The 14,619-nt window shown below is 38.9% G+C and overlaps 2 protein-coding genes across 3 annotated transcripts in view; one reads left to right on the plus strand and one right to left on the minus strand.

Annotated features, from left to right (window-relative positions):
• Positions 1–6,184, minus strand: part of Mrtf (Myocardin-related transcription factor) — a 41,021-nt gene extending 34,837 nt beyond the window's left edge. The window contains exon 1 of one of the 2 annotated variants that reach the window (XM_018100952.3): positions 5,316–6,184. In XM_018100952.3, coding sequence (XP_017956441.2) covers positions 5,316–5,379 — 64 coding nt within the window. In that variant the 5' untranslated portion in view covers positions 5,380–6,184. The remainder of the gene's footprint in view (positions 1–5,315) is intronic. The other variant, XM_089258989.1, reaches the window with a different exon arrangement.
• Positions 6,185–12,328: 6,144 nt separating this feature from the next.
• On the plus strand, positions 12,329–14,113 carry Non2 (upstream activation factor subunit spp27 homolog Non2). The gene is made up of 2 exons (XM_018100977.2): positions 12,329–12,574; positions 12,660–14,113. Exon 2 carries the CDS (start codon positions 12,748–12,750, stop codon positions 13,483–13,485), a length of 738 nt encoding a protein of 245 aa, XP_017956466.1. The 5' UTR covers positions 12,329–12,574; positions 12,660–12,747; the 3' UTR covers positions 13,486–14,113.
• Positions 14,114–14,619: the final 506 nt, after the last annotated feature.

A 14,619-nucleotide genomic window follows, 5' to 3' on the forward strand; every position in this document is an offset into this window, starting at 1 on the left:
GATGCCATGAATACAAATTGTTGCATTTTACACAATAATATGCGAAAGGAAAAAGAGGCAAAGGCTACAGCAGAGCAGCAAGAGAGAAATTCATGGCATTCCATTTCAATAAAACGTCGCTACAGCCAAATGCAATGGAAGAGAACAGAAAACAGTAAAAGCTTATTAAATATATAAAGCAATGTACAACGGCATGGAGAACGACCTTAGAGTGAATATGATTGCTGTCTGAATGCTAAGGGTGAGTGGCAAAGGGGCGGGGGCGAGGGCGGAGGCGGGGGCGGGCACACACATGTTGCACGGCAACGTGGCTGAGAAGTTCAACAGTAATTGCCAAGAAAAATATTTTTCAATAAGCATCAGCAACGATACAGAAAGCGAAATGAAAAGAATTTAAAAATACATAAAAACAAAAGAAATAAAAACAATTGTTGCGAGAGGGCAACAAATAATAACACACCTGGAGATTACCCAAAGAACTCTTTAAGAAATTGACTCGCTCGCTCTCCCTCTCTGCCTCTCTCTCTCTCTCTCTCTCTCTCTCTCTCTCTCTCTCTCTCCCTCTCTGCCTCTCTCTCTCTATCTGTCCGAGTCTCTGTTTAATCCCAATAAAACTGGAATGCAGCAGCTAAACTTCCACTATTTCACAGCATTGTTGAAATTTTTTTTAATACCATTTGTTTATTTGCACAAATGCGTGAGCTTTCATTTCATTTTTCCGGCGAATTCCGTGCGGCCGTATTCATGTGAACGCTACAACCACCCACACCAACACACACTCCCCCACACACACACACACTCACACAATAATAATAATAATTGTGGCAGTATCTGGAAAAAGTAAAGAAAAATTAAACGAAAAAAGCGCAGCCTGTTGCTCGCTGTCGAACATATGTCTGCAATATGCAAAAGTAATGCACAAGCTCCGACAATGGCAAAACGCTCGTAACAAGCGTAAAGCAAGCCCCGTCTCAGGGCAGCTACTACTCCGACCGTCCCAAAAGGCCATGCCCATAGTGTATACATTGTTTTACATGAATTTTGACTTTGGCGCGCCGTGCGATGCCAATACACACATGGCTGAGTATGTGTGAGTGTGTGTATGTGTGTGTGTAAACATTGCGCAAAACCGAAAACAACAAAATTATTCATACGCCACGTTGTGCCGCACGGCAAAAGACGTCAGCGCGACGGCTGATTCAGACAGCGGCAGCAACGAAATTTGACTACAAAAATGGGCAAAATACAAAACAGAAACAGCAGCAGCAGCAGCAACGGCAGCCACCACATATATGTGCGTGTGTGTGTGTGTGAGCGTGTGGCTTTTTCGGCAATTTTGCGGCATGTTTTTCACACTTTGGCGCGCAGCTAGGCAAAAAACAATTGAACACGACGGCCTGGCTGCCATGGATATCATATTGTTGTTGTTGTTGCTGCTACTACTGCTACTGCCGCTGCTGCTGCTGCTGCTGTTGATGATGCAAGTGCAAATTTATTTGCCACTTTGAAGCGCGTCCAGCAGCAATTTCAAATATGTTTTGTTGACTGATCATCGATTGATTTGCATCGCTTTCAAGTTTAGGCTTGCCCACCAATTTAAGAGCTGAAGAATTTGACTTTGGCAATTGAAACACAAAAAGGAAACTAATCAGAATTTAAATGCTTGACTAAGGACATAAATTATTATAATTATTGAGCGGAATATGAATATTTTTGGTCATAAGCTAAGTAACTGAATCTTAATAAGCATAGGAAATTCTGCAGAGGTAAACAGATGTTAGCTTTATTATAATTGATAATCAAAATGAATTTACTTAACAAAATATTAATTAAAAAAATACCAAAAATACCAAATCGATAAAGAAAATTGTCTTTAATTTACATAGAATGTTATATATTTTTTTATATATTTTCTGTAAGTGAAATTAATTTTAAAATGAATAAAACTATTTAATTTACATTAAAAAGAAATGTTAATGCAAAATAGAGAAAGAAAACTAACCATAAATCAATAATTGTATTTATGTTAAGGTCTGTGGTTTAACCATGATTCAATACATTTATATACCCAGAACAGTTTCCAAATTAGAATTGAGATTGTAATTTTGTATAATTAAAATGAAGTAAAAATTAAAGCCAAGGCAATTGCATGATAAAAATCATAAATTATCAACCATTTAATGCATTAAATTTGATTAAATTCTGCATGCAGAAAATAAAGAAAACCTTCAAGTCTCAGAGTGAGTATCAAAACTCTGTATGCCTCCCAGGATATAATATGAATTAACGAAACTGCTTAACTGCTTAATGTACCAAATTCCAGTATATTCTGTAAAGCAAAAGAACAACAGTGACAACAAAGACGACAACGACAAAGACAACAGCAACGTAAACAACAACAAAACATTTTATCCCATTTCACTCATATCAAAATTGTCGAGCTGCCAAGCGACGTGCGGCTGGACAGGGAGCGTTGCGAGCGTTTGGGGGCAATCCTAAAAATAGCAGCACCAGCGACACTTACCTAAAGTGTTTAAGAGCACAAACAAACACACACGCACACACGTACACCCTTACAAACACACACACAGACACACTCGAATAAAAAACAACAACCAACACCTTATGTCCCACTCAACTGTAAAAATTACATTGAAAATGGCCATAAAAAAAAGCAGCAAATGCCACAAAAACAACGCGCAACGACTGCGGCCCTTTTTTGCTTATATTTCTCATTTGGCTTTCATTAAATTTGATTTTATTGTTGTTGTTGTTGATGTTGTTGTTGCTGTCGATTGTCGCACGGCAGCTAATTTTGAGTGCAGACTGCGCGCGCTTTGCATGTAAATAAAAACAAAAACAACAAAAATGATGAAGAAAATAAGCCATAAAAAAAGAAGGCAACGAAATGAAAATTTTCCGCTTAACATACATATAAATACACACACACAGACACGCATACATATGTAAAAGAGACACAAAACTGCAGTTAAATGCCACGCCCACACAGAGCAGCAGCAGCAGCAGCAGCAACGCCAAGCTAATCAAATTGTTATAGCTAAACCATATAAACTATAACAAATTCCATAGAAATCACAACAACAACAGCAAATATGAAAGAGTGTCAAGGCTTGATAGCATTTCTATCCATCTATCTATATATTGGCCTGGTCGACACTAAATGAGTTTTTCTTGCGGGTTATCCGATTATTTGTAAACACTGCTCATTGTTGTAAACAAGCCATTTATATGGCCTAATGTCTGTTGATCCTCAAAGCATGTTGCTGTTGTTGTTGTTGTTGTTGTTGTGCGTCTTGTTATTTTTTTGCTCGCCTTTTTCAATTGATTAATTCTGGGTATTACAATAATTTATTTATTTTTAAATGCGCTTAATTTCACATTTTGGGCACTGTGAATGAACAAATTGCCAAAGTTCTTGAATGGGAGCGAATAAACTAGTGTGTGAGAAAATTAGATAAAGGTAAAAGTAATTTGCTGGATATGAGATACATAAAGTAGTAAAACAAAGGCCAGAAGAGGGAAGAGAGAGGGCATTTAATGATTATGGACGCTATAGATATTGATCTTATTGCCCATCAATTCTTACTATAGATTAGGTTTGATAGATAAATACTTCTCTAGGGCTAGAGGTAGAGAGAGATTTTATATTTATATATGAGCGAGATAATATAGTGAATGTCTGATAGACATCCTTTATTTATAAGAATCTTTAGAAGAGTGGCATCTCTTATGAAGGAGACATGCCTACATATACACAAAGAATCATCACAGAAGGTGTTCTCTAGGTGAAGAATGGGACTTAGTCTAATACATGTACAGCAAAACCATATTGTTCGAGATATTAGAGTCTAGCATATTCTCTACGCCATATCAAAGTTGGCTTTAAAATCATTCATTCACATGCTAGCTATATATAATACGTTAACTACTCTAATATCTTCTTCTATTGTTTGCTTAAGCGAACAGCACTCAAAGATTATAAAGATTAGCCCTTGGCACATACCTTGCTCTGCGCATAGCTCGTCCTTTAGCTTAAATAATATATGTATGTATAATTTTTAATAATTAAATATTTTTAGTTGCTATTTATGCTGCACTTTTATACAAATATTCTATATGAAAATTGCAAATGAAATGCATTGGCCGACAAAATTTACATTGTTGCAATCATTTCTGACAGCTCGTTAGCTGGCAGAGGGCGAGCACAGTGGGTGGGCGTAACCTGGCGGCAGCTGTTATTAGGTGGGCGGCCAAGCAGCCAAAGCATCAACATTGAGCGACTCACAGAAGCAACCAGAAGCCCTAGCGAGACAGAGGCAGAGGTAGAGGCAGTGGGAGTAGCAAAGGCAGCAACGGCAACAACCTGCCTCATTTGTGGCAACACTTTTCTAATTAATGCAAGCAATAGAAAGAAGCTAAAGCTAAGAGCTAAAGAGCAAATTAAGCTAATCTAGCTATATTTTAGTTAAATCATAAATGCTTGAGTCACAGCGTCAATTGTTCTGGGTTTGTTTTTTTTTTTAACTATATTTCTAGACTTAAAGGTAATGTAATTAATTTTGCTCATATTGTTTTGACATTTCCGGCTATGGGAAAACATTTTTTTTTATGTTGAAAACGAAGAAAATATATATATATATTTTTGTATAAAAAAAATTGAAAAACTTTTTCCTTTTCATTTTACGGCTAATTTGTAGGCCCAAAGGCCGGTTAGCATGGCGCTGCGTGGCTGTCATGTATTTGAAAATTTTAAGTAGACACGTCAGCGGCTTTTTAGTGGCAACAGCGCAGGAAAACAAAGTGCCCCCGCCCTCCGATACACACACACACAAACACTCTGCAACAATTGCGGCCGTTCCTTATCCAACAAGAACTGAAAATTTGAAAATTAAAACAAACAAAACTAAGAGTCAAAACTTGGGGCCACAAAGCTAATGCCAGTCAAGACAATCAAGTGCCGACTAAGTGAGGGCAAGGCAGAGAGAGAGAGAACTAGGACTAGCATGAGTTAGCTATACAGCGAGTGAGCGACAGAGAGGGAGAGAGAGTGTGTGGCAAAGAGAGCGAGCGAATTACGCATAAATCTATCAATTGAAGCGAACGTGCAATCAAATCGAAAAGCCTTCGTCTAGTGTTCGCATTCGACTTCCAGTTAATTACCGAAGCGAAGAGCATTTGGGCTTGGGTTAGTGAACTCAGCGACCTGTGGCAAACTGCATAGGGGGCATGTGTATATACATATATAAGTGGTAGATCTTATACTAAGACTAGGCATATATAAATTCTAGGCATACCCTCACAATATTTGCAACATTTTGCTGGTGGCTCATCGTTGGTGGCATCGGCAATGATCGGCATGGTCCCCGGTCCCGTTGCCGGTCCACGCAGCGCTCCAATTTCCAACTTTGGCCAACTTTGAGGCGCTTGCAGCGGTCCACGTCGCGGTATCTATGTATGTGTGTGTTTGTGTTGGACTCGACGACCTCTCACCAACAACACAATGTCAGCTGGCACAACATTTGATATATAATAAACACACAGCACTCGCACAGACGCACTTACAGGGCACACTAACACACACACACACACAGCCAGAGAGCGATGCGAGCGCGAGAGAGAGGGAGATGCACACGCGACACGCGCCTGCAACGGCTTTGCTCGGAGTTTCTTTTCGTTGAATTGGGGGGGGAGGCGGCGCGGTAAGGCGTAATCTAGAAACCACCTGCCGGATCACAGCAAACGCCAGTTGCAATTTCTCAATTTTGAATTCTCGATTTTGTTGCTCCGTCGTTTTGCAAAATCTTTTCAACACTTTCGTTTATTTTGGTTTTGGAATGTTAACAGCATAGTTTCTGCACAGTTTTACGTTTTACGTTCTCACAGTGCGCTGGCCATTTGTTTGGGCGCGACAGTTAGTGAACAGGATCAGTGCGATTATTCTGGCGATTATCTAGATCTTGGCTGAACCGATCCGATCCGATATGATCTGATCTGATCTGAACTGGGTTCGCTTCGGTTTGCTACTGTCAGTGTCTGGTCTTGTCTGTTTGGGGACGTCACGCCGTGGCTATTTCTAGTCTTTGGCTTTCACATTGCGCTTTTCCGTGAAAATTGTACGAGACGTTCAAACGTGAAACCTCCGCAGAGACCACTGAGCAGGCGGCCAGGCGGCCAGGCCAGACCAAGGCGTGCAACGGATCGCCAGAGAATTCGAATTTAGAAATTTTACGACTGTGATGCTGCAGAGTTCCGCTCGGTCTCTCTCTCTCTCTCGATCTTCGAAATTTACGAAAATTCTCAGTCGCGCATCGACGGCAACTGTTAGATAATTTGGCGTCGGCGCGGCCAAAAAGTTTTTCACCATTTTCCTCAATGAAACAATGAACTTTCACATTTCGAACAGGCAAAGGCGCAGCTACAACAGCGGCTGCTGCCTTCGGCGTTCGCTCTCCGAATTTCGAAAACTCATTTCGAAAATAGCATACGGCACAGAGATCGGAGAGCGAGCGAGCACGCGCACCCATAGCACAACTCATTTTCGAAAAGTTTTCAAAAGTTTTTCTATTTTCCACGCTCTGCTCTATCGCTTGAGCACCCTACACATTGAGTTCGCGGCGCAGCATGCTGGACTTTGCATGTGTTTGGTCTGCTAAGTAGGTTTCTGGGTCAAGGTGTGAGCAATTAGCGAATTTACTTAGGCTAAATTGGGTTTTGGGCGGTACAGGAGGCAGTTGACATTTGAAACCTTGCGATTACTTTGCTTGCTCACCTGCATTGACGCAAGTTCACTCAAGGCAATGCCTCGAGTTTCCAATTGGAAAGTGCCCTAGCTTCAGCTAGCCAGCACTGGCAGCATATCTAGAAAGCACTGCACAGCACTGTGGCTATTGTCACCTCATATCAACATATTTTGATATAATTTAGAGCCAGAAAAAACTGGCAACGACTTTAATGTTCGTTCATGAGTATTAATATAAATAAGCATTATAATTTAATGAAATGAACGCGGCGAAACTTAACAGAGCTCTGTTACTTAACGAAATGCGAAACAGTTTGAAGATTTATAATAGTATGTATTAATTATTTGGCGACGGGCCAACGAATCTTAACTAGACAACAACTACAAGAGATGCTGCGAAAAAATCCTTGCTAAGCAACAACAAACGACCTTGAAAATAACAATAAAAAAAAAAAAAACAATAGAGATAAATAAATAAAAATAAAAACATTTAACGTTTCAACAACTTTCGCCACGAACTTAGCATAAAAACCAAAACGAAAATATTGAAAATTCGCTTTAGATGATTCGATATTGAAAAACACCTGCATGACTAATTGTAATCCCGCACATACACCTGTTCTACCCCGCTTGGCGAAGTAAATGGCATATTTAAATTTAGCTGCTAGCCAAAAAAATTAATTTAAATTTAGCATAAAATATGATTTCTAGACGAATCATTCTATGGCAATAGTATTCAATAAAATATGTGGAATATATATAAATATATAACCGTATATACACATACATATGTGTGTAAAATAGATGTCGAGCGCAGTGTTGGCAAAAATAAACCGCAATCAACCGAATTTCCCGCCCCGCACTCTCAAAAATAGCAACTAAAAATAAGAAAATTGACTCAGCTTTGGCTTTTAGTATTGTTGTTGCTATTGTTGCCCCCTGTTGTTGTTGTTGCCATTTAGCGACAACATTTTTGTGCACAAGAGGGAAAAAAGAAAAGAGAGCACAAAATCATATTTGAAATAATTTTTTTCAAATTTATTGCCAAATTGGGCACAATTCAAAAGACGAACGTCAACAACTGGGGCTCATGTCTGTCCCCCGGGTCCACAGCCCACAGCCCACAGCCCGTCGGCCGCTAATAGAAGTGGGCGTGTGCATAGACTTTAAGCCAATTGACTCATAATGCACATTTAGCCAAGAGCGCAAATAGTGTAGCCAACTATTCGGCGAACGGGACTCTTGTCATATAAACAATGTGCACATTATTCATAGGAAAATTGCAATTTCCACACATTCGGCTCCATTGCCCCAATGTCAGGGACGAAATAGCAAAGCAAACAGAACGAAAAGCTAAGGGAATTTATTGCACAATTTTTCACTGTGCGTGTGCGTGTGTGTGTTCGAGTGTGTATGTGTGTGTTGGTTCAAATTTATTGTGCACATGTTTGAAAACATAAAAATATATGCGCTATGACAATTTTGCAACCATAATAATTATTGTTGTTGCTTTAATAGAACATATTGCAAGTGGTAAGTGCAGGGTATATTGGCTTGAATATCAATTATGTAACATGCTGGAGAGAAGTAGCATATCTCTCTCTCTCTTTCTCTCTCTCTCTCTCTCTCTCTCTCTCTCTCTCTCTCTCTATCTGTCTCTTACTCTGTCTGTCCTCGTCTCGTTAAGTATACGAAGTTGAGATTATATTTCAATTGATCATACACTACATTTTGATTAGGTTTCTTTGAGATCATCAATAACTTTCCTATTTCATATTTGGTGAGTGATAGATCATTATCATACATAGCTGATAGTTAAGAAATAGATGACACTTCACATATATAACAAATAGTTAATAGCTTAGTTAAAAATGGTTCATATAGAAGTATCGACAGTTGTACTGTTTGAGAAGTTTTTCCATTCAAAACTAAAATTATTATCCATTAAAATATGTTGTTGCCATAGTTTAGGGTATTTGCTAGTCGAGCATTACCTAACTGCAAACACTCTTACTTGCTTTTGCTGCTGCTGTCAAGCACCTCGCTCAGGGTCAGCAAAATATTTGCAAATAGTTTTATGATTGCCGCTGCTGCTGCTTCTTCTTCTTTTATTGTTTTTGGCTTATGAATTATGAGTGGGCTGGCGCAGTTTGCGGCCCACTGTGCACGCAGCTTCGGCAATTCGTTTTGCCCAATATCTTAGTCGATTGCAGGCAAGGGAGACTATTTATTTATTTGCCTTCCAATTTTCTTTCGCATATAAATTATAAAGCTAGTAGCATAAAAAATATAAAAAAAAGAAGAGAAATATAAAATAGAAGAAATGATCGGACAGAGAAGCCAAAATCGAGCGCGTCAGCGTTTTCCTTTCTTTTTTCTCATTTTTATTCATTTTTTTTGGCGTGGGCGAAAGAAAATTGAAAAACATTTTTCACCATGCGAAAGTTTTCTCGTCTTTTTGACGTCGTTTATAATGACGAAACGAGCATTTAGCTTAGAAAAGCCATAAACAAACAGTAAATGCCAGTGCAAAGCAGAGAATTTTTCTAAATTTTTCGCTTCGAGCTGAAGCAAGAGCAGCAGCCGGAGAGATTTGCCAAAAATTTGAAAATAAACTTGCAGTTAACCAAAAGTATTTCAATATATTTATATTTACTTTCGTTTCAGTTAATTTATTGTATCTGAGGATATGCGGCCGCACTTCTGAGAACATAGAACTCGTTAAAGGAAACGTCTTTATAATGAAACTTAATTCTTGGGCAAGATTAATCGAATTCCTATTGAGTAGACTACTCTACTCTACATCTTTCTGAGGGAACTTTTATGTTTGTGTAGTATATTAGATTCTTCTGGTTTTAATCTAATAGTGGGCAGCATAGGGGAAGAGAAATCAGTAAATCAATTCTAATATACTATCAATTATATCATATGCACAGACTAAGTCTTTAATGAAAGAAGTCTCTATATCATATTGCCTTTATGCTCAGTAAAACATCTGTAGAAATAATGTGTCATAAGAACATAGTTTTTTATAGTCATAATGCAAACATTTTGCGTAAATGCAGCTATTGTTTATTTAGCTACTCTAAACTAATTTAATTCACCTGCAACTGCAAATAATTTCTAGGCTGAATATACAATCATTATTATTATCAGCTGGTTTAGCGGATTCTCTTAATGGCTCTAACAGAACTTAGAAAATGTCTAGCCTTTTGATAGGATAACGCGAATAGCAAATAAAAAATGTAAAAGTAAAATTCAAGAGCGATGTACAATTAAACTGGGTGACAGTTCTCAAATGTGATGGAAAATTTCAACTGCTTCTGTGATTTCATAATCGGCGATAATTTATGTGATTACTTAAATGAGCAATGTTAGGCGCAAGCAAAGAAACAGAATAAAACTATGCCAAGAACAACTAATTGGTGCACACAAACAGACAAAAAAAAAAAACTAGAAGAGTATCGAAAAAGAAATATGAAGGCATAACACACTACTGGCCGTAAGTATGTGCACGCCTGTGAGTGGGTGTAACAGCTGCAACAGGTGCCAGCGAGGGTGGTGCGCCAACTTTCATCATCGACTGTGCGCTCAAACAACGCGAGAACACGCCACACACAAACTAGCCAACATTAACAGAAACACGACAACAGCTCATTAATTGTGACCAATAAAACTGGCGATGTGAGCCAAAGCTGTTAATTCATTTCGTGCGAATTATTTATTGTAAAGAAATCGAAAGACATTTATATACTGAACGAAATTTAACAAAAATTGTTACTTTTTAATTGAAACGATGCTTCGATAACTCCGCCCGATATCCAAGCTTGACCGGCATTATCGATAAATTCGTTTAGAGCTGAGCTTACAGCTTCGATAAATAAGCTATAGCTTAGATAGCAAAGCTTAAACGAATAATCAATTCACAGTGAATAGTCACGATTTAGCGCTATTTTGCTCATCTCTGCTGCCTAGGCAATCTCGCTGGAATAAATACTAAAGTCAACTCATATATTATATATGTATGTATATTCTATATGTAAACCAAATCATCATAAATGACAACATTTGCATGCTCTATTTGCTTTCAGATGTGCATATAAATGTATATATATACAAGGTAAGGCTATAATATCTCGTCTTATTGGAATTTCAGTCGCAACAGGTTGAAAGGAAAATAGACACAATACAGTTCAAAGGAAAGCGTATGCAGAATTCGCAGTGTTGTTGTTGTTGTTGGTTCTACCTGCGGTTTATAGCGGTTTTTGTTTTGTGCCATCGCCTAGGGAAAAATATTAAAGCCATAAAATCGTAATGGCCCGAAGACGACACCGAAAATTGTCGCCTATAACAACTGCGACTGGGTTGCATAGGGTTAGGAATCAGGGGTAGAGGCAAGCAACTGACACACACACAAACATATATAAACACACCTCACCAACACCCACAAGCAGACTGTAACTTGTAAATAACAAATTAGCTTAGCAATGCATATTCTCGCTTGAATATACTGATTTTTCCTCAATCAGCTTTCATTGAAAATAAAATTATATATTTACATTCATAGGTGGGTAATTTTTAGCTTTAAATTAATAATAGATTTATATGCAATAATAAAATGTATAATTTACCCATAAAAATTCTTTTCGTTTATCTAAAATTTCAATTAGAAATTGTCCCGTGTATTGCTTTTATATGTAATGACTTATAAGCTTTTTATTGGAAATAGTTTATACACTTGTTCGCAATTCCAATTGCAAGCGATGTGTTTAATACACGAAAGACACTCATACATACACACACACGCACTTGCACAGACCAGACCAGCCAATGAGACCAGCTGCACATGCGACTTTCATATTGGAAAAGGGCGTCGCAGCGCAGCCGGCAAAATAAAGACGCGAATATCGCACAAAAGCGACAAAGCAAAAGCGTTGCCAAACTGCTCTAGACAAAGAAGAAGAAGGAACAGCTAATGCAAAGCATTGCAAGCTTTTACATTTATTTTACATACGCAATTTGTTGTTTGCCAAAAGCTAGCCACCAGCAAATGAGTATAGAAATTATACTACGATTCCAGGTTGCACCCAGAAGCAAATTTAGAAATAGAACAAACTATTCACACTCGCACGCACTACACACATACAGGCACAGATGTAAACGGGGCAACAATAAAAATAAACAAAAAACACATAAAAAATAGCAAAATTACCTCAGCGCTGCTTCTGCCGCTATCGCCGTCGCTGCCGCTGGCGCTGCCTCTGTTTCTGTTGCTGCTGCTGCTGCTACGATTGTTGTTGGATCCCGTTCCCGTTCGCTGTGAAGGCGTCTCTTGGGCGATTGTTATTGTTGGCTGCGGCTGTGGCCAGTTGGCACTATATGTCTGACACGGGTTGTGAACTGCGCATTGCTAACTTTAAGCACTCTTTACAACTGGGAGCACACAATTTAGGTTATTTAATGCATTAATGTTGGCTTATTTTAGAATTTTATGCACAGACGTCGCGGAATTCACAAAAACACTTGCATTGCACACTAGCGCCGCCTGCAGCTGTTCGCACGAACCACGAAATAGCACATTTTCAAACAGTTGGCAGCCCCGTACATTCAGAGTTGCATCTGTGACTCTCGCGATAGACGTGCGATGCAATACTGAAGACGCTGTCATACCGCTTGAACGTTGTACATCCAGGCTTGCAAGTTGCAACCCTATTAAGACGCCGGAGAGGGTATAAAGAAAAAACGCGAGCCGCTTAACACTTCGAACGAAAAAACGCACAGGCAGCGGAAAAATTGAAAAAAACGTATAAGAGGGTAAGGAATAGTGAAATATACAAATATTAGCAAAAAATTACTAAGACAAATATGTGAACTCACGTGTACTTTTCGCGTATTTCAGTGCTGACGAAACGTGTCTGGCTTCTGAGTCTGCGTCGGTCGTACAACAAAACGAAAAAGAAAAAAACGAAGACAACAACGAGAACAAAATGTCGGACATCTCCAGCACTCAGCTAAGGACGGAGATTCAGTCCGTACTGAAGGATGCCGACCTTTCGACCATTTCCGCAAAGCGGGTACGCGAGCAGGTAGAAAGCAAATTGAATTGCTCGCTGCTGAGCCGCAAGAAGGAATTCGACAAGATTGTTATGGAGGTGATCAACGAACAGCAGGAGGAGGACGATGATGATGACGATGACGATGGCAAGGATCCGGACGCCGAGCCGGCAGACGATAGCGAGCCCAGCGAAGAGGATGAGGTGGCCAGCAGCAGCGAGGAGGAGAAAAAGAAGAAGCCGGCACCCAAGAAACGGCCACAGCCCACCAAGCACAAGGTATCCACCAAGAAGAAGCGCAAGAGTCTCAATGCTGATGACTCGGGCACCGAAAGCGATGCCGGCTCCGATTCCGACTATGAGGTAGTGAAGAAGCCAGCACCCAAAAAGAAGGCTGCCAAAAGCGCTGGCTCCGGCACAGGCCGCAAGAGCACCGGGTTCACACGCGCCTACAATCTGTCACCGGAGCTGTCGGCCTTGATGGGCGCCGACTCTTTGCCGCGCCACGAGGTGGTCAAGAAGGTGTGGGCCATCATCAAGGAGCGCGACCTGTACGATCCGAAGAACAAGCAGTTTGCCATATGCGACGATGAGCTAATGAAGGTCATGAAAGTAAAACGCTTCCGCACCTTCGGCATGTTGAAGCACCTGAAGCCGCATTTCCTTGACTAAGCTGTCGCTGCTGCTGCCGCTGCCACTCAGATCCAATCAGTCCCATCCAGATGCAATTGGTCCACATGCGCCAACAACTAACACTAACCCTTCCACACACACACACACACACACACACACTCTCTCGCACGTACATTCACCTGCAAGCACACACATAGACATCATTTAGTTTAGTCGTTTTTGATTCCTTTTTGACTGCAAATTTCGGCTCTGCGACATTCGTTTCGATTCCCTTCGATCACCTTCCCCCTGCTCCCCCTTGTGTTTATTAAGAATTATTTGCACGCGGTGTAGACGACGTCGTCGATGACTTATTTCTGGGGCTCCCCCACCCCCACCAATGTGTTAGGATTAAAAACCTAATTAAGACGAATCTACAAATACTTTCTTGTAGTCTACGGCATTTTAAGTAAACGTACATAAAAATATTGAAAAAAAGAAAAAAAAACTTATAAAAAGAAAAAACGAAAACAAAAAAAATTCATAAAGATTATATAATTTTTTGTAATGTAATTTACAAATTATGGTAAACAAAAACGAAAATATTAAAGAAACATACAAATTTTTAAGGCATAATATCAAATAAAATAGACGAGTGATGCATCTGATAAAATAACAAAAACAACAACCAATTGCATTTATTTGTTTTAATAAATAATAGAGCGGGAGGGGTAGGAGTTTTATACTTTTTAAGCATTTAAATTTATTTTTTCGATTACCTAAAATTTCTCCAATTGAATTTATGGCCAACAAAAATTAATTAAACGGATGACAAAATTACATTTTTAAATTTTGTATATTAATTCCCAATAAACCGAAAAATGAAAACAATTTTATAAACTTTCCAATCAATTTTTATTTGTTATTTACAAATGATGGTAAAAAACAAAATCGAATAAAATCTGATTTATGAATTGAATAATAATTGAAACTTTTAAGCATTGATCAATAAAACTTTTTTATTGTTTATAAGTTTTTCACAATTTTTACTTAGAGTTCAGTTGTTGTTTTTTTTTACAAACATTTTAAATTTTCACTTTTTAATTGTTTTGGTTTTTTAGTATTTAGTTTTTAGTTTTTATACATAAAGTTCTCTAATAATATGTATGTATATGCGTGTCTGTGTATATATAT

The sequence above is a fragment of the Drosophila navojoa genome, chromosome 4, assembly GCF_054131105.1.
Source record: "Drosophila navojoa isolate 15081-1374.11 chromosome 4, UAZ_NAV_1.0, whole genome shotgun sequence".
Lineage (NCBI taxonomy): Eukaryota > Metazoa > Arthropoda > Insecta > Diptera > Drosophilidae > Drosophila > Drosophila navojoa.